The following is a 19,335-nucleotide window of genomic DNA, read 5'->3' as shown; positions in this document are numbered from 1 at the left end:
TATGGTATCATAGCTCTTAAGTTACACTATTACTTATCTACGTAACTAAATATTTTGATACGATGTCAGTTTTCTTCTTGTAATTGTTTAATAGTCATTTATCTGTCAGAAAAAAATGGTCTATCAGAAAGTTATGTCTGATAATGTCATCTCAAGTGTCCAAAGATGAGCCATTATACAAAAATGGAACCTACAAATTAGCATTACATTGGAAAAAGGTAATTAGTAACGATGGAAATTATATTATTCAGTAAATATTAATAAATGTATTATTTTCTTTTCACTAAAAAATAAACTGAATTTTTCGGTAAACTTAATAGTTGAGTATCTTACGTGGCTCTTCAGGCCGGATTTTAAAACGTCGTTCCCGACAATTGAATTAAGCGTAGGAAATCGTAACCCTGAGAGGGAAATGTCATTTCTACTTCCGCGCAACGGACACCGCATTCTACGAGTGAAACTCAGGAAGAAGTGGTATTTTTCTTTCCCCGGGAATTTACGTTGACGCAGCGGAATAGTACTTTCAGTGGCCATTACTCCTCTCTGCAGCTCATTATTCTCGTTTCCCTTTCACCGTGAAAGAACTGGGGAAGAAAGAGAAGTCGAATTTATGTAATCAAGTCGAAACTCTTTATTTCCCTTAATCTAATCGTAACGGCGCCTACAGTCGAACGCGAGCCCTAACAACAAGGGGTTAGTGCGTGCTAATCTTGATGACAATCGTCCGCTAGAGCAATATAAACTTTTCAAAGGTGAATGTTTTAAGAACAAGATAGAATTGTGCTTTATATAATTTAAATAAGAATGAAAATAATTACGAATACAATAATTGTACAATTTATTAAAATCGATGCGACGCATTCGACACGACACCCAATATTACGATCAATATCCGAGATTACAGTAATATGTAGCTGTGCAATATTAGCAATCGATGAAAGTAGCTTTACGTTTATATGGATTGCCGTTGCGCAGAAGTATTTCCGCGTTGATACCAATTGCACACAATTTGATGGGGCCACGTGATTAAACAGATTTTTTCTATCATGCAGAAGTCAATTCGACTTCATGGATAACAATGTTTCTCTTTTATCATTTCGAAATTAATGTCAATCTGTGGGCCATGTCAAAACCGTAAGTTCGTTATACAAAAGTTCCTATTAATGTTAGTAAAACCTGGCATAAAAGATTGTTCGTTATGAACAATTTAAAAAAACTAATTTTTATCATTCTTGATTAAATATCGATAGATATACCTACCTATTCATGGAATGTTTCATTTAGGTAATTAATATGTATATTAATATTTTATAATTTAAATTGAGTCAATGTAGACGTTCATTTATGGAAGAATATATATCTAAAGCTGGATCGTAATATATTACTTAGATTGATTAATTGTATTATCTCTATAGAGCAGCGTATAATATAAAAAAGAATAATTCACATTTGGGTCAAATTAAGCTGGACGGTCCATGATGGTTAATTTAATCAACGCGGACGTAATCTTCGGAAGAGGTTCAACTTTTCCAGAGGCCGCTTTTGCAATAATTCCATTAATTAATTATCGAGAATTCATTAAACCAATTCACGTGAAACGACACACTCCTACCCCGCGGTATACGTTGTCGTTCATTATCATAACATTTATAAGGTCTGATTAATTAGGATACTGCGGATAGGGTGATATGTTTCGAATGTTCTATAGAATTTCCAACAAGTTCCTCATTATACATTGTCTAAAAACCGATAAGATTCTATAAATAATTCGATTTAAATAAAATTTAATATAATAAATATTTGAATGGCATAGAATAATAACGGTTTGATTACTGTTTCTGAGTGTTCGAGAAAAAGAGTGTTTATGAACTGTCCTTCGATTAATTGAATATTAATATTTTTCTTCTGCTTCTACATACCGTTCACTTTCACGTATTGAAAAAATAAATAAAATGTAATGCAACAATGCAATGAAGATCTCAACAAAAAGCTATGGACTTTCATTCTGTTCTCGATTCTATAAATACTTCCATACAGGCATAAATGTAACTTCTACCATTAACTTCACACTGAACAACTCTATTCTTCCTTTTATCGTATGAAACTAAATTTAAAGGTTTTAATGTACGCGACCAATCAAAACTGTAATCGAGGCTGTCGACCAAGTAATTAAACCCTATTTTTAAGCTAAATTGGTTGGCTCAAGTATTCTGTGCCACGTGTTCTAGGAGCTTAATCATTCACTATCTGAAATACGAAGAACTAACACAGAACTTCAAGTTGCCTTTTGTCATGCAAAGATCAATGGTCGGGCAGTCGGTATAATAATTCCAGTCGAGGCACGTTCCCGCGGTCGCTGAAATATTTTCCGCAGCGTCTTGCATAACGGAGGCCCGCGGACGATCGAAATACCCCATATTGTTTCAAAGGGAGAGTTTATATTTATCGCTGTAACCGGATAAAAGCCTGCGGCCGACAGGTCGCATAATTTAAAAGTTCCTTCTACTCACGCTATTTTGCATGCTGTCTCGTCCAACGAACGGACAACGTACCTTCCGTAACGAAGATTACGCTCTTTTATCCACTCGTGATTGCCATCGACAGTCTATTATTATTTCAGCCCGATCGAGAGAGATTGTTACTATTTACGTAACGTAAACTCAAACTGACTCGCAGTGAGAACGGTTTCTCTATTTTATTAAGTTTATTTAAATTAATGTATGTAATAAGGTTGCAGATAATTACTGTTAGAAAGATTCAAAACTCGTGCCCAACTTTAGACCAGTCATTGTTTGTTTTATAGTAGATAACAGTTTTTTTTAAATCGTCTTGCGCTTGTTCTTTGAATTGGTTAAAATGAAATTTATCTGTTTAAAAATATTTATTCTTTTTAATGATATAATTTAATAAGTAATCATTCTGTTACGGCAATTAAATGAAGTTTATTTAAGAAAATACATATTATTATTTACTGTTTGCATAATATGCATAATACGCATTAAATCAATTTACAGTAAGCACGACCTTTCAATGTTTTTTGTTATATTGAAATTCGTGTAACGAGAGTAGATTGTCAATCTTTATATAAATTCGAATTTTTAAGAATATAACGAGAAAAGTAAAATTACGATCAAAAATTGTTTTTTCAGTTATCAATTAATTTACTCAATTAATTTACAGTACCAACGGTTTTTCTACGTTCTTAGATTTATTTAAATTAATGTGATAAGCACACTGCGAATCTTTATGTAAATTTGAATTCTTAATAACATAATTGAAAAATGAAATTACGATATAAAAAATCGCAGAAATTATTACTTTTTGAATATTTTATGTATTTTTCTATATAGTATACATTCCGTGAAAGTTAACATTTTTGTATTTTCAACGAATGCATACAAATCTGCAGTCCATTTGTAAGAATAAAGTATTTATGTCATTAATTTATAAATGTTATTCTCCTCGAGGACTTCGATAATGATAGTAGGTACGTTATGTTATGAATATTAATAAGGCAGGACACCATTACCTTTTATGATAGTCTTTTCATTTCTATAACGTGACATAATGACATTTACATACTATTCAATTTGGACTTAATATGATTAGAAATTAGGACGACTGTATTTGATATTCTATTTGATAACAAGATACTTTGTGGTCACGTAATGTGTTCAGGTGCAGTTGAGAATTTCAATATTGTCTATATCTTTACAGATATTGGTTTTCGTTGAAAATAATGAAGAATTGAATATTTCTTACATTTAATAATTGTTTTAACCAAATACTGGTGCATGCTAATAATGTGTGTACGTCACCGTAAAAATTTCTTTTATGAATTGTCTCAAGTATTTTAACATGTTTTAAATTGTGTAGTATATTAACTTGTATATATTTTGCAGTTACTAATATTTTATATTTCTGTTGTTATTATTGTTACTATACTATTCAAACATTTCTATCATATGCATTTATCGTAATGTATACACAGTGAATTATATGACTGGAATCTAAGATATCTCCGTTGTCTTTGATGATACCAGAAAAATACTAAGGAAATTAATATTGATATTAATAATACTTTATTCATTTTAAATTAAATAGTATTTTTCTTTATTTTAGCGATTTTTCTTGAAACTTATATTCTTTACAATTTTTCGGTAATTTTTACTTACATATTTATTTTTTCAGTAACTATATATGTACCAATGAATTTATCTTAAAAATAAATAACAATAATCGCAGTACACTATAATTTATTGACATTCAAAATCTTAAAAACAGCTATATAGGATTTTTAATAAATGGCATCAGTAAGATAAAAGCAGAAGTAAACTTTCATGCATTCTTCCTCTTTCGTTAGTCAACTTGATCAATACTTAGCAGCATTCGATTCGTCAATACCACGTCGTCAATCGGAAAATTACAATTTTGAAATAACTTTCCGCAACGAACGTCATAACTTTTCACAGCACTACGATGCAGAATGAAACTACAAATTTCAACTATTGTCAAACGGCGACGTGAATTGTTGTTGATTGCACGGGCAATGAACACCGACTACCGGTATATCACGGCGGTGAGATTCGAAGTGTGCGCAGCGTCGCGACAAAAATTATTTACAATATCGTGTAAATTGTGCCGAAGCATCGGGGAGGAAAAAAAAAACGATACCGGAGTTTCCCAATTTCGATATCTCTTTGTAGCCTCACGGCCGAGTACGTCACGCGTGTATCCATAAAATTTCACGGCTGACTGAAGCAGAACTGCGAGTTGCTTCCGATCATCGCGTTTTCTGTACGACAGAAGCCCGCAAAGTTATCCTGTAATGCACTTTCGTTCTCATTGCACTCGACGGCAACTTTAACGACTTCATTTCTCTGATTCCATGCAGTGATTTACGGTCTTTACGAATGGGAGTAACATTTTCTATCATTATTATTCTATAAATTTGGAAGTAATAATCCATTCAGCGAATTAAATCATGTCTACAATGACTACACAAGTTTTGTTTAATATCAGTAATTGACGTCAACCATCTTTGAGCAAAATTATACTTCCATGTGTATTTTTAAATAAAAAGCAATATAATTTTGAGGAAGTGTAATGACTTTATGTACCCTTTAATGTTACTACTTTTGTATAATAAATCTAGACCGCAATGAATTATAAAAATTTAAGGACACCAGTTCAAATAATGAAATATACCAAAAGCCCAATTCAAACTATAAAAGCAATAGAACATTTAAAAAAAACGTTCAATTTGCAGGTGGCGAAAAATATTCAGTCGTTGTGACAATTAAGTGGTTGGTTCGACCAACCGATTGAAATACCTATGAATGGATCAGTAAATTGTGTATGTAAAGTAAACATTAAATGTTCAGAGGTGTTACAATTGATCAATTGGAAACAATATATACGGCAAGTTTCAGCGAAATATATAATAGAGGTATGAAACAATGCCACGTGATCAACAGTCAGACTAGAGCTTGTGCGGAAGTATGAAATTCAATCAACTCCAAACATGCATTGTTTGTTCATTTTTGTCACTTGAATTCTTGATTTCAAATGATTTTTTTAATGAACAAAGGAAATCTTTTCTCTTTTCAATGAAAATTGTTTCAAAGAGTGACAGAAAATAAGAAGGGAATGAAACACATTAGAAATAAAAAGAACATTTCTTCTGCCAAATATGTAGATACTCAATTTATTGGTTCACACCTGTATATGATACACACTTCGTCGGTATTTTTAAAACCAAACATTCATAGTAGGAAAAATTCATTAAAAACTCATCTACCAATCTCAGGTCCTTAGATGTCATATCATCTTCATCATCTTACAAGGCAAGTTTTTTAATCCAAAAATACAAAAAATTATGAAACTTTGTGTGTAAGTAGAGTAAGTTAAGCCTAATACATTGTAATTTTTTTCAATGCCGAATTTCACGTTGAAGGAATGAAACCACCCCTTAAGGAAAATGTAAATTTTTCAAAATATCTCCACCACAAACCCTTAAAATTGATTTTTTTTTTATTTCACAATTTTATAGATGTGAAAGAACAATGTATTTTTTGTTTAAACTTTTTTTCGCCATCCCTTACCATTCTTAAGATAACGATATCATATCTTCAAAGTGAAATTCGGTACGAAAGAATCGCAATGTATTATGCTTGACTTACTCTACCTACACACAAAGTTTTATAATTCTTTAAATTTCCGGGTTCGATAACTTCCCTTATTAAAGAGATAAAAAACTTCTATAAAAAAACACGTCTAGCGTGTCAGAGACATAATAATAAAAAATCCGAACCACATGTTGTTAATTACAGTACTTTACTATTAATATATTCAAAGGCAGTTTAAATGTATACACTTACTAGACATAAAACATCTAAAGCTTTTAATCATAAGAAAACTGAAGTCTAAAACAAAACAGCTTATACAATTTCTAGCACTTCCTTCCATTTCAGCAGAAAAGTTGTGGAAAACATGTATCACGCAACACGACTAAGACAAAAGGAATCTTTTCATATCCTCCAATTTCATGAACCCGTTAACAACATTTCATTTGGTAATTCCATACACATAGCCGTGCGTCTACGGTAGGAACGAGTATGTTAAATGAATTTCATTTAATACACTATTACGAAGATGAGCATTTCGTTTCAATGCAGAGGTGTACCAGCCGAATGCGGCTAACATGACGCAGCGTTCAAAGCGTTAATAACTCAGAGGAACGAAAACCAGTGGTAAAATTATATCGCTGGTAATTATCGAGGAAACCGGAGCACCGAATAATAATTCGGTCATGCCACATCCCATAATTCTGGATAGCGTTCACCGTGTTCCGAGCAGCCGCGCAACAATCGCGGTCTCGTCAAACGTCAGATTTACATTGTTTCCGTTCAACCAGGACTGTTGCACCGTATTCAGGGTCCCGTTAGAGGTTCGCGTGCCCCGCGGAATGCCCGAACGGGTTTTTAACATTCGTCGCGTGTTGCGCACCGTCGTTTCGCGTACATGAAAGGCGAATTGCCGCTTGTGTCGGAAATATGCAGCCCCACGGAACATTATACACGCGACGGGGGCAAGCGAGTGATCGAACTAGCCGTTCGAAGGGAACGAACACACACACACATACACATACACGTACATCCTTGAAATTTCAGCGAGCCGGATCGATAGGAATTCGTCGAATACCCGCCGATAGGGGGCGGCCATCGAGCCGTGATCACGGTATTTCTTGTCTCCATGCAACACGTCCCCTGCACGACAAATTACTTGGGCCGAATTCTCCGACGAGTTCCGCGAAAATATTCGGAATAACCGGCGTTCGTCGAATTAACAAATTTCCTACGATACATTAACCCCTAACCAGTTGCAATGGGAATTTAGTTTGCACGGTTTGTATGAAGATACTAGCTGCTCCTTCTTGACGGTCTCTTCTACAATACGTTACCCTCTTAACGAGTGTCGTCGAGGTGACTCTGGGAGATTTTTCGAAGGAGAAAAGTTCATAGAATTGGTTTTACTTAACTTTATGTAACAAAACCTTAGTAAAAAAACTGAGGGCTGATCTGATCTATAGGTTTGACGGGGCAATTGTTCTAGAGCCCATTTTTTTGGGCCCTGTAGTCCATTATCTCATTGCTGCAATTCAATGTGATTTGGAAAGAGGGGTAATGAGCGGATACATAAATTAGGTTTGTAGTTATCACCAAAAGGGATGCAGTGTGATAATGAAGGAAAAGAGGAGTTTTCTGAATACATAACTTAGATGCACAGACACCTCCGAAAGAGACGCTATGTAGGGCTAGAAGAAAAGGTGAATGTTGGAATTCCTGATTTCGAAGGGACTATTAACCTGTTAACTGTGGAATTTAGTTTTAAAATTCTCTTGTTTTGCGCGCAATAAACTAAAAAAATGAAGTGTGTACTGGTCAAACGCAGGACGAATGTATCGAGGATGTATTTTAATGAAAAATCAAAGCAAGACATAGAAGAATTACATGTTTATCTGAAAAAATAAGAAATTCGTTGTTGAAAGAATTAGTATCATTTCAAACTTTAAGATGACGTGTATACTCGTCAAACGCAGTTAAATGGTTAACTCTGCTCAGAGTCTGAGCGAATTAAAAAAGGGGCACATAAGAATACTGACTGCGATGCGAGGAATACCACCTCACAGACGCAGTGACGCGTAAAAGTCATCCTTATAGACTTGTAGCAATGAATAGAAATGTATTTATCACTAATGACCGGTTTTAACATTTGGTTAAAAATTTTGCATTTTCGTCCATCCATTGAACTTTGTATCAGTTGTTTAGTTTCGTCTCTTTTTTTGTTCTGTTTTTACTCACAAAAATTTGTCGTTTAATTTGTTTGCTTTTGTTCTACAACCACTTATTTGTCCGGTTACGATAAGAATAACTGTATATAAAGTGTCGATACGTTTAGTCTCAGCAGGATGACTGCCACGGTGATCACCGGTGACTGGAGCTTCCAAATTGTTTGAGGACGATTGTAATAAGAAGATTGGTGTCGAATAAAAATATTTAGTAATATAAGCAAGTAGATAAGAGTGTAATACGTATACTGCAATACCAAATCGTTAATAATTATTTCTAATACCATTTGTAAGAGCCGATTTTCGATAGTAGCACGGTGTATTCTTCTGCCGGAAGCCGACGCGATAGTGTTCGGAAAATAGAACGCACGTGCTGATTCTTAGAATTGTCGCCGCACTCTTTTCAGACTTGAATACAAGGGATGAATGCAAGGGTGTTTAAAAGGAGAAGCGCTCCTCGATCGCGAGTGCATTCGAAATCCATCATCAGTCGCGTTCGGTCCGAAACCAACAAGATCATTGTCTTTAATAAACTGAATAACTATCACGCAAGTGTACTTTTGTTCGAGAAACCATCCCCACCCTTCCGACCTTCCCTTAAATATTTACCATTGGAATGAAAGAATATGTATTACTATGCGACTAACGCTCCAAATTGTCGTGGCAGTCAACATGTTAACCCTTTGCTCTGCAATAAAAAAAGACTGAAACAGACTATATTTAACACTATTTCTAACAGAGCTGCCAACAAACACCTTTTGAAATTTTACCTTACAATTATTTGTCTACTTTAGTCGTATATTCCGAATTGACTTTTCAGTTTTTCCAATAACAATTATAAAATTAACTATACAAAATGTCTAAAATTCAATTGAGAAATGGTGCTTAAGGGGGGAAATACCTTTAGACGGATGAAAACGAGCTGATCTATATGAATTTTTTTGTAAGGGAAAGGATTGTTTTACATTTTTGAAACGTTGGTTATCATTTATTATATTCTTTCTCTATTACAATGTATTTTTGTTTTCCAAAATATTTAAAAATGGCGGAGTTATGTCCCTGTTTTTCGGGAAGGTTGTGGTGCGACTTATTAAATGGTGTAAACTCTAGCATTGGCTACAATTATTTGAAACAAACCAGCAAGACATATTTCGATAACTAACATTTACAGTTTGTAGATGAACCTAAAGAAAGCGAAAAATATTGAAAATTGAAAAAATGTCATGCTTTTAAACAGAAACTTTGAATTTTACATGAAATTTTCGCTATATTTTGCTATAAAAAGATACTTTTATTTACAATTTATTTCATATCTCTAGGTTCATATAGAAAACAATATTGTTATAGATATCTGTGCAAAATTTCAGCAAGATTGATTGAATAGTTTTTGAGTTATTGATTCTACCGATTTCGAAAATGTAGTTTTGAGATAAATACGTTCAAAGTTTCGATAAGTGATAACTCAATAATTTCAATGACTTGGCAGCTAGTCTGCGATTCCTGCGCCATACAATATTCCTTCTGTTTCCTCATAGAGCTGATTTTCCTCCATACGTTGCTCATTTCTTGGTTTTCGAGCCTCTTTGGTAGTTAATGAGGTGCGCCGCTCCTGTCGAATTACTCTCTGTTCATCGATTTTGTCGGCGTATGTTTTTGCTTGTTTTCCAATTACAGTATTCAAAGCACTCATAGTTCTTAAAACTGAAGCATATCCTTCGTTAAATAAGCCAGCTGCCAAATATGCTGCAATTTCAATAATTTTTATTCCTGAGTGCAGGTGCTTTGGAGCGAACCGCCAAACAGCTGAGTTGAAACTCTCGTTATTGTTCTGAGTATGTCCGCCCAAGCACCTCTCAAGTAGATTCTCTTCAGATAAATCTTTGTAAATTGGTAGGATGTGCTTCTGCACGTCTGGATGCAGTGGTGCAGGATGTTCTATAAGGTCCAAATTTTCTCCTGTAGCTACAGCTTTCTGCCACTTGCACCAGCTGTCATTTCCTACCGGGCAGTATTCGTGCCTTGGATTTTCTTTGGTGGAACATAAGTGATAATACGAAGCCATTATAGCTTTCTTCATATTTTCCACACTATGAATATTTCTTCGTATGGCTAAGCCATAATATGCGGTGAGTTTCCTGATAAGCGCATCGGTCAGCTTGCCTTTTCCACCGAGGTTTTTTATTTTTTTAACATTTCGAAGCTGGCTGGATGATAATTTTTCTTGTATAATGCGAGCAATGTAAAGTAACATGTTTAAAATGATTGAAAGGAGAGAATTATGAAAGGCGGGTCCTCCGCTTCGAGCGCGTGAATATATACCTGCGGTGGGCTACCGCCTATGAGTCCCGATAGCATCAGAAGGGCTACGAATTTCGCTTTAAAACTTTGGCACCATACTCTTAAGATGTTATACTAATATCCTATAGAAAAAAAAAATATTGCGATTTTTTAAGTTTCTAACGGTACTTCCCCCCTTAAACTGAAAAAATAATTTTCAGTTGAAATTTCAAAAGGTGTCTCTTGACACCTTCGGTAGAAATATTGTTGATACTCTATAACAGTGTTTCCCAATTGCCGGGCCTGGCTGATAGTTATAATGTGCCACGAAGTATTTCGTAAATAATAAAAGTTAATGAAGGAAACTAAGAGCTAACGCAAACTATTTCAATAATATATAATTTTTTATGTTAAAGTACTATTTTAAACAAAATTGGAAATGTTTTTACGACCAGTTTTCAACGGGCTCTTGTCTTATAAAAAAAAGTTACGCAATCGAGATTTTAGAAGAGCTGAGATATACAATAGTATAATTCTGCAAGCATTAGTAATTGAAGTTGCGTTCGTTCGAAATATACTGCGAATGTACATTTCAATTATTTAAGCTGTGTTAGTAAAATGACCATTGTTGTGGGGTTAGTTTGGAACTGAAATAAGCAGTTGAATGGTCTGGTTTCTGCAATAGCATTACTAGACGAAAATTACACTGATAAAATCTTCGCGAGAATTTCGTTAGAATACACAAGTATTGAATTTTAGTAAGGGATACATTTAAAGTAAAAATGTAGTTCTCTTTCTGATTTCTAAAAATGCACAGTAATTCGAGTTTTATGGAAAAGCATCAAGATTTATTGTAAAAACTATTAACGATTAGCATATAGATTCTAAATTCAAACTTCTATTAATATTCTATAAATTATTATAAATGGAATACATTTAAGCACCAGCTCCTTATTACATCCTAGTAGTCATATAGTAAAATAATTATTTGTTCTCATTAAATTGTGAGTTGGTTTGTAAGCTTTTGTTCATGATTCTTGCAAAATTCTAACACTTTCTTATTTCTTTCATCTTGAGGATAGCCAATTAGTTGTTAAAATGAAAGAAAATATTGAATTCCTTTTCCTCGGGTTTTAAGAAAAATTTGATTTACATGAATTATTTACTAAATAGAATGATAATTTCTTAAAGTGTTATAAACCATGTTTTTTTAGAAGCATTTAGACCGTATTACTTTATTCCTCATTTTCTAAGAATCACGTTTTCGTTTCCACGCCTTTATTGCACCTAACGCCTCAATTTCAGAAGCGTCCTCGTCATACATTCGTAGAACTCGTGTTCGTTCGTGATTATCTGTTCAGATTGCAATGAAGGGGGCGTTCTTGCGATGTCAGTTTCCAGGGACACTGAAAAAAGGGAGCACGCGTAATTTCAGCTAAACACGGACAGCGATGTGCCTGGGCAACCCCCTAACTGTCGCCAATAAACTTCAGGTTCTGTTCGTTGCGTGTAGCTGGCTGTGGCACGTGTGTACTTTTACCCACTAGTGATTCTCGTTAGTGATGTGTCAGTGAACGAGGAGATACTAATAGGTACCAACGTGTATTGTAAATAGAAAGGGTTCAAATTCCACGTTGAAACTTCAATTATTTGTAGAAACAGTACTTGAAGTTACTTTGTTGTTTAAAATTTCCAATACCACTTCCATTTTTTACATTCTTCACTAATTTCACTATTTCACTGTTATTAAGTTACTTCGATTTTAACATACCTTTATATTTAAGGTAATCTGAACGCAAGATGTAAGAATTATAATATAGAATAAAAGACGGCACCCTTCAAATGTCATTCAAAATAACTTCAGAAAGAGTTTTTTTTTCATCGCCAGATTAACCATTTTAAGACCACATAGAATCCTTTCAGTCCTCTTCTATTATTTGCAGTATCCATATTTCTAATAGCAGTAGAAATAATTTACATGTTCATCTTAACCCTTAGAGGACAAACATCGTCATTTGGGGGACGTCAAATTTTCATATTTGCCATGCAAAGTTCCAAACAAATAATTTAATTATTCGAATAACAAAGTAACATTGCGTAGCTTTCTTTCGTTCTAGCATTTGGAGGTGCGACGTACACTTTTTAGCTTCCGCTGTTGAAGATTTTGAATACTTTTAAGAGTTCTCGCCCGTAAAGGTTTAATAAGACGTCTTGTGCAAACTAATTTTCCAGATTCTCAAACACAAAATCGGCTTGAGACGTCCTAGATAGAGTCAACAGGGTTGCTAAGTGGTCAACTGCCGAGTATATATGTTCACTGCGTAGCTGTAAATGGAGGAAGCATAATTACATTTTGAGCCAACTGGCTCGCATATGTTCCTGTAAATAAACAGTACCCTTCTCGGTATAGACGAAAGCTCGTACCGATATTGTTTGCGTAGCTCGGATGCGAGGGATTACGGATCAGCTTTGTGTGCGTGCGTGTTTGTCCTAAGCTTGTAGACAGCCATACACGACGTGCAAACACACCGAGGAAAGAGCTTTCCAGCCATGTGTCTGCGCGATCGTGCATGCACAGACGTAAAAATTATCAGATTAGTCGCGAAAATTTAAAAAAGCATGTAAACTGTACCAGAAATACGACTGATAAGAGAATTCGGTGTTAACCTAAGAGGTCATTGAAAATGGGGGTCACGAGCTTTAATTTCGCGCCTTCCCTATCATCAGTGAAATTGTCACGTAAATTTCGAACCTTAACCAGTTAACTGTGTTTGACGAGTATACACGTCATCTTAAAACTCTTAATGGTGCGTACTTTTTCAACGATGGATTATTTATTTTTCGAGACAAACATGTAATTCTTCTACGTTTCGCTTTAGTTTCTCGTTAGGATATATACGCTTCATTATTTCATTTTATTGCGCGCACAATGAGAGATTTTTTAAACTAAATTCCACAGTTAAGTGGTTAAGAGTGGAGACATGAATCGAAAAATTAGCCGTCGTACAAACAGTTTTCGATACAGAAAGAAATAAAATGGCAAAGTATATGTGAGATATTAATTTTTTAAGTATTCTTCTTAATATTTACAACTGATACGTAAGTACTTACGATTAGTCAAATTATTGTATAAAATCATAGTTAAAAGAGTATTTCTGCGTATCAAATAAAGCCATCGTCTTTTCGCATATTTTGGTATCATTTTAGAGTATATGCATAACATGCTAAAGTTGTTTTTACCATTTGTAAATTCTAAAAGTTGTCAGTGTTATAGTAAGAATTATATTGAAATCTTCAATAAGCATTTCCGAATATTTATATTTTTAAAACTTAAAATAGTAGGTGTATGTGTCCGAACGTCGAATTAACGGAATTTGCGCTGGTTTATTAAGGATAGTTAGACGACGTTTGATTCACAAGCTTTTATTCAATAGTTGAACTAGTAAATAATACAGTATCGTTTCTACGTTCATTCGGAAGTCCAAGACGACTATGCTCGCGACGAAAAATGTGGCCAGCTTAAATATGTTAACATGTAAAAATTGATAGGCCAATCAAATGGTCGCTTTTCGATGATTGGTTCATCAGTGGTTTCGGGTTTGAACATTGATTGTTTATCGCAGGAGCGCGCGGGCAAAGTAAAAACGCCGCTACAATGCATCAGTCGTAACAGCAGGCAACTAGTAAAATTCGAACACTGTAGTAGAAAGACAGAATATTATGTTATGTAGAGTGGTGTATTAATTGCAGTTTATGAAACAGTATATCATTATTTAAAAACATTTGAATAGTATTCCATATTGAAGGCATCTTAAAGCTCTCGTTGCTTAAAATAGCGAACAAGGAAACGTTATTATACATGAATCTTCAGGTTCTCCAAATCTTTCGAACTGTTCTTACAGGTCATGTACGTATGCATACAAGTAGTCAAGATAACAGAACAGTGAATTTAAAGAGCAAATAACAGAATAAAGAGACTAGTTCCCAGCGAAAAATACACAAACCGCCTCGGTATAACATCAGACTGCACACCGACTCGTAAAAGAGTTCCCAAAACTGGAACAGTACTCTTAAAGATTCGCTCCGCTTCGAGAACAGCCGATTTGTCAGGACTCTGTCTACATACGAATCCAACAGCGCTTTCTCGAAACACTAAAAATAAACATGGGATACGGCTCTAGACCAAATACCTACGTTACGTATTCGCGTCTGTTTCACATACGAAAACTCGAAGCTTTTAAACTCCAGATTTCTTCTATACACAACCACAAATGAAAGAATTTTCGGCAAATATGCACAGGACGATTCAGACTAAATATCACATGTATCTAACATAAACTATCAATATTGAGACAACAGAATTAATATATGTAAATAACTAGATACTGCTTTGTTCATGGAAATTGTTGCAATGAAAATAATATTTTGGTTTATTTCCTTCTTGGTGGTATTTCACTAATGGAAAAATCAAATCAAATCGACTAAATCACTTTCTAATAGCAATGTGCGGTTAACCGAGATTGCAGGCTTGGTTTAAGTTAAGAAAACATTGAATGCAATTGGTTGAGAACAAAAGAGTATCTTCTTAGTACATACCTAGTACTACTAGTACTGATCAAAGTTTGGGATCATTTATTTGATGAAAAGGAAGATTGAAATAAGATAATAATGAAATTATTAGTCTACTGGATCATCCCAGAAATAATGTGGTTTTTCAATATTTCTTTTATATATTCCTCCCCAATAATTTTAGATATAAAATTATCATATCTGCTCAGTTAAAATTAAGTTTTGCATCTGTTTATATTTCTACGGTTTGGATTTTTAGAATTTATATGTGGCCTACGCCAGGTAAATATATTTATTAGACTGGTAAAACTGTAAGTGATATAGTGTGCTGGTATCCCTATCGTGTGTTTACGCTTACGTTATACATTTAAGTTCGGAGAAGAAAAGTTGTCGGCGTCCCGTATACTTAGTTTACAACGAAACTTTTTACGCGGTAATCCGAATATTTCTATTTTTTCATACTTCCTTAGTTTGTTGGAAATTCAATAAAAGTACCAGGCAATTGTTTTGTTGCTTACTTAGTTTCACCGGGTGAAAGCATCATTTACAATTTAATGCGTTTTCTCCTATTCTCTTCTCTATTTCGAAACCGAACAATTTCTTAATAATTTTAAAAGTTGAAAAAACTTTCTATTTGTTCAAGACTTATATTCAAGTTTTAAATATTTATACAAATTCAACTGATCGAGGCGCGAAACAATCATAAACTACACAGAAGATAATCTACTTTTGTTTATTTTTATTTAAACCTCGAATCACGTAATGCTGTGTAAGGTTACTATTTTGTACTTTGTAGTAATATGAAAAAATGAAAATAGAGTCCAAATGTTGCTTAATATTCCCTATAGAAACCTCGGTTCTAAGAACACTGTACAATGATTAATTGAAATTTATTTTATATAGCTATCCAATAATATTCTTCTATTATACCAACTAATACTTTGCTATCAAAATCTTTCCGCTAAATACACTCATAATTCTCTAATAAAACACAGATTAAATTTCTGTCTGCATTAAATAGAAATAAAAGATGTTTATTTCAAAACATGTTCCCGGCCTTACATTAGTCGACCGAGGGTAGCTAAGTACATCATTAGGTCTTTCTGGCGAGGGTGGGTAACATATCCAATATAACATGTATATAAATGAATATGAATAAAAGTTAAGAAAATGTATACACAACTAATTAAATAATTAACATAATAATTTGGCTAAGTGTTGAAAAATGAAAGGTGTAACAATTAAAATAGTGGAGTTAGTACGTCTAAAATGCTGTTTACCCATAAAGTGGTATGACTAGATAAAATTAAGAAAAAAACAAATAAAACAGATTGTAGTTGATGCGTGTAAAAGAAACATAGTAAAATATAGCTATAGCAGTAAGAAAAAGTAAAAGAAATTAACCAGTTAACTACGTGCGACGTCTATACACCACATCTTAAAACGTAAAATGGCACTAATTTTTTCAACGATAAATTATTTATTTTTACAGATAAATGTGTAATTCTTCTTCCTTTTGCTTTAGTTTTTCGTTTGAATATATTATAGATGCATTTTCTCTGCTCTTGACGAGTATACACTTTATTATTTGATTTTATTGCCCGCGAATTGAGAGATTCTTCAAACTAAATTCAACAGTTAACTCGTTAATATGTGTGAAGTCGGTAAAATATCACAATCATCATAAGTAAACCAAACATTGAGAAGCACTATATTATACGAGTCAAGGGATAGAGACTATTTTATCCCAACAATTCATGTCCAATTGCCGCCGAAGAGTGCTGAATTCTATAATTCTACTATATCAAATTAAACGACGACTGTATCTACAACATACTCGCCTCACGCGTACAAAGAATTAATTTATTGAAACAGTATTCGCCTTGAAACAGTCTGCGCAATTGCAAATACAGAAATCACGGTGGCAGGACTGTTTATAATAGTGCATCGCATAGCAATAGCAGGGAAGATAGATGATACATGCCGCGTGAGATCTTGTCGCCGATATCGAGCAGCTTCCGGTTTACAGGTCTCATTATTTTCGCGTTAGACCCGCCGTCAGCTCGGTTCTGGGTCACTTCTCCGCCCTTCGTGCTGAACTCGAGAGCCCTTTGAGCCGTAAAGTCCTATCTGTTCGATATCGTCGGGGAACTCGACTATTCCCGGCGCTCTAACGTATTCCCGCGGCCTTCGTCGCCCCGCCCGCCTGCCCGCCGCGCCGGAATCATTTTATCTGATGACTCCGGTCATAGCCTTATCAACCAGGAGAATTCGTGGCGCTCCGTATGGATCGTCGGAATGTTTCCTGCGTTAATGCCCCGTCTGTGCCGCATACCACAGAATTTGCTGCTTTCAGGTCGACCTGTTCTTGACCTCCTTACTCGCGCGAATTCAAATTACTTGCTTACTATTGACATTTCCAACAGTAGATTATGTTTTTTAGCCCGGCTTTATGAACCTCCGCCGTGAAACTGAAACTGACTATTGATGCACATTCCAAATGAGGCATCTTGTGTGTGTACTAGCTATATTGTATTCGCTGTTCATTTGGTTTAATGAGGGATTCTGGTTTAGAGATTTTGAATATCTTTTGTCGTGTGTTTAGGATATGTCGGTTGGAGGTTCTTTTGAAGGCGTAGAAAATCATAAATGTTATAAAGTTTTAGAGTTAATTAAAGAGTAAATCGGTATGATGTTCGAAAGATCGTTGTCATTTTTAGAATCAGAAGAGAATGTAGATTTTTTAATGGAAAATGTATGAATGAATTTTGGAGTTCTTATATATTTTAACACGTTGAATGTGATGGGGTTCACCGGTGACCTCTGACCAAATCTAATTATTGTACTTCAGTTAATGAAACGATGATTATTTTCAAACGTTTTTATATTGTAAATAATACAACCTAATGCGGTGACATTCAGCAGAATAAACGTGCAATAATAATAAAACGATTCAATGAAATGCGCAAAGACAAACAAGTTATGACTGTTAAAGTGTTGCTAATTTTTAAATCGCAATGAATACTTAAATCTCATTGAACTTGATAAGAAAATAATAAAATGAAAGCTTTGATGAGTGTTTAGTTTAACTCTGAAATATTTTCATTATGAAATGAAAAGAATATTTACGAAAAGAATAATAAATGTTACCTGTTATTACTAGAGAAGAATGGAATTTGTTGAAGGAAAACAAAATATTAATGTAGGAATTAATTTATTAAAATCCCACGTGTTGCCGTGGTGGGGAATAAAAAGAAAAGATACACTAATTGGGTAACAAAAATGTGAATAATACTTTATTTTAATATAACTCGCTGGTTCGCTAAGGGTTACTCACTAACTCTCTCTCTCTCTCAAAATGTCTCACTGAATGTCTCGCTCGAAAAAGTCACGCTCAACTGTCCCCGGCCACACATTTACACTCGCTTTTCATTCACACCCCCATTCGCTTTGTCTTTTTTACCCTTGCACCCCTCTCACTTGCATCTTTCGTCCATGGTCAGAATTCACGCAGTCACGTACACGCTTTTCTCACAGTTCAGTCGCTCGTTTCCAGACACTCTTCCTCGCATTCTTTCAGCCACTCAAGATTTTCCAAACGCAGTCACACTATTTACCAAACATCGCGGCGCCGGTCCGTCGCAGTATGACCTGGTCGCCCGCACGCTCACACAACAAACCATTCAGTGTTTCAATATAGGGCAGAATCATAACTTATTTAAACAATTCAATCAAATTGCTCTGAATCCAATTGCTTCATTTGTGGTAAACAACCATTTTTTTAAATTTTTATTTATCCTACGATTTGACTGCGCCAGGAATAATTGGAAAGTAAATAATTCCATAATTCAGTTAGAGGACTGTTGCATATGCAGCCACAGATTCATTTTATTAATTGCATGAACGAATACGATAATGTCTATGAAATTTATGTGAGAACCATTGCGCATGTCGCCGTATGAATATTATTTTAGCAAAATTGATATCACACGTGAAAAACGCATCCGGAGTGTAATTGCTCTCCACGGAACTGATAGAGACCGATAAAATTACGGGAGGGTGTCCAAGCGTGGACAAATCTGATTTACCGTAACGCATTCAAATTCTGTTTTAGATTCTTCGCTATTTGTTCAGAAGCC

The 19,335-nt window shown here is 34.6% G+C and overlaps 2 protein-coding genes across 4 annotated transcripts in view; both read right to left on the bottom strand.

Annotated features, from left to right (window-relative positions):
- The window catches only part of LOC116428714 (zwei Ig domain protein zig-8), a 755,717-nt gene that overhangs the window by 378,033 nt on the left and 358,349 nt on the right, over window positions 1-19,335 (bottom strand). The window lies entirely within an intron of this gene.
- On the bottom strand, window positions 9,837-10,601 carry LOC116428715 (uncharacterized). Its single transcript, XM_031980722.2, has one exon. It carries the CDS (start codon window positions 10,599-10,601, stop codon window positions 9,837-9,839), a length of 765 nt encoding a protein of 254 aa, XP_031836582.2.

This window comes from Nomia melanderi, chromosome 10 (genome assembly GCF_051020985.1).
Source record: "Nomia melanderi isolate GNS246 chromosome 10, iyNomMela1, whole genome shotgun sequence".
Lineage (NCBI taxonomy): Eukaryota > Metazoa > Arthropoda > Insecta > Hymenoptera > Halictidae > Nomia > Nomia melanderi.
Note: the sequence above shows the minus strand (reverse complement) of the source record. Positions and strands in the feature narration are given on the sequence as shown.

What these genes read in the sequence shown, in the direction of transcription:
- LOC116428715 (XM_031980722.2), bottom strand. Translation starts at nt 10,601, where the DNA reads ATGTTACTTTACATTGCTCGCATTATACAAGAAAAATTATCATCCAGC.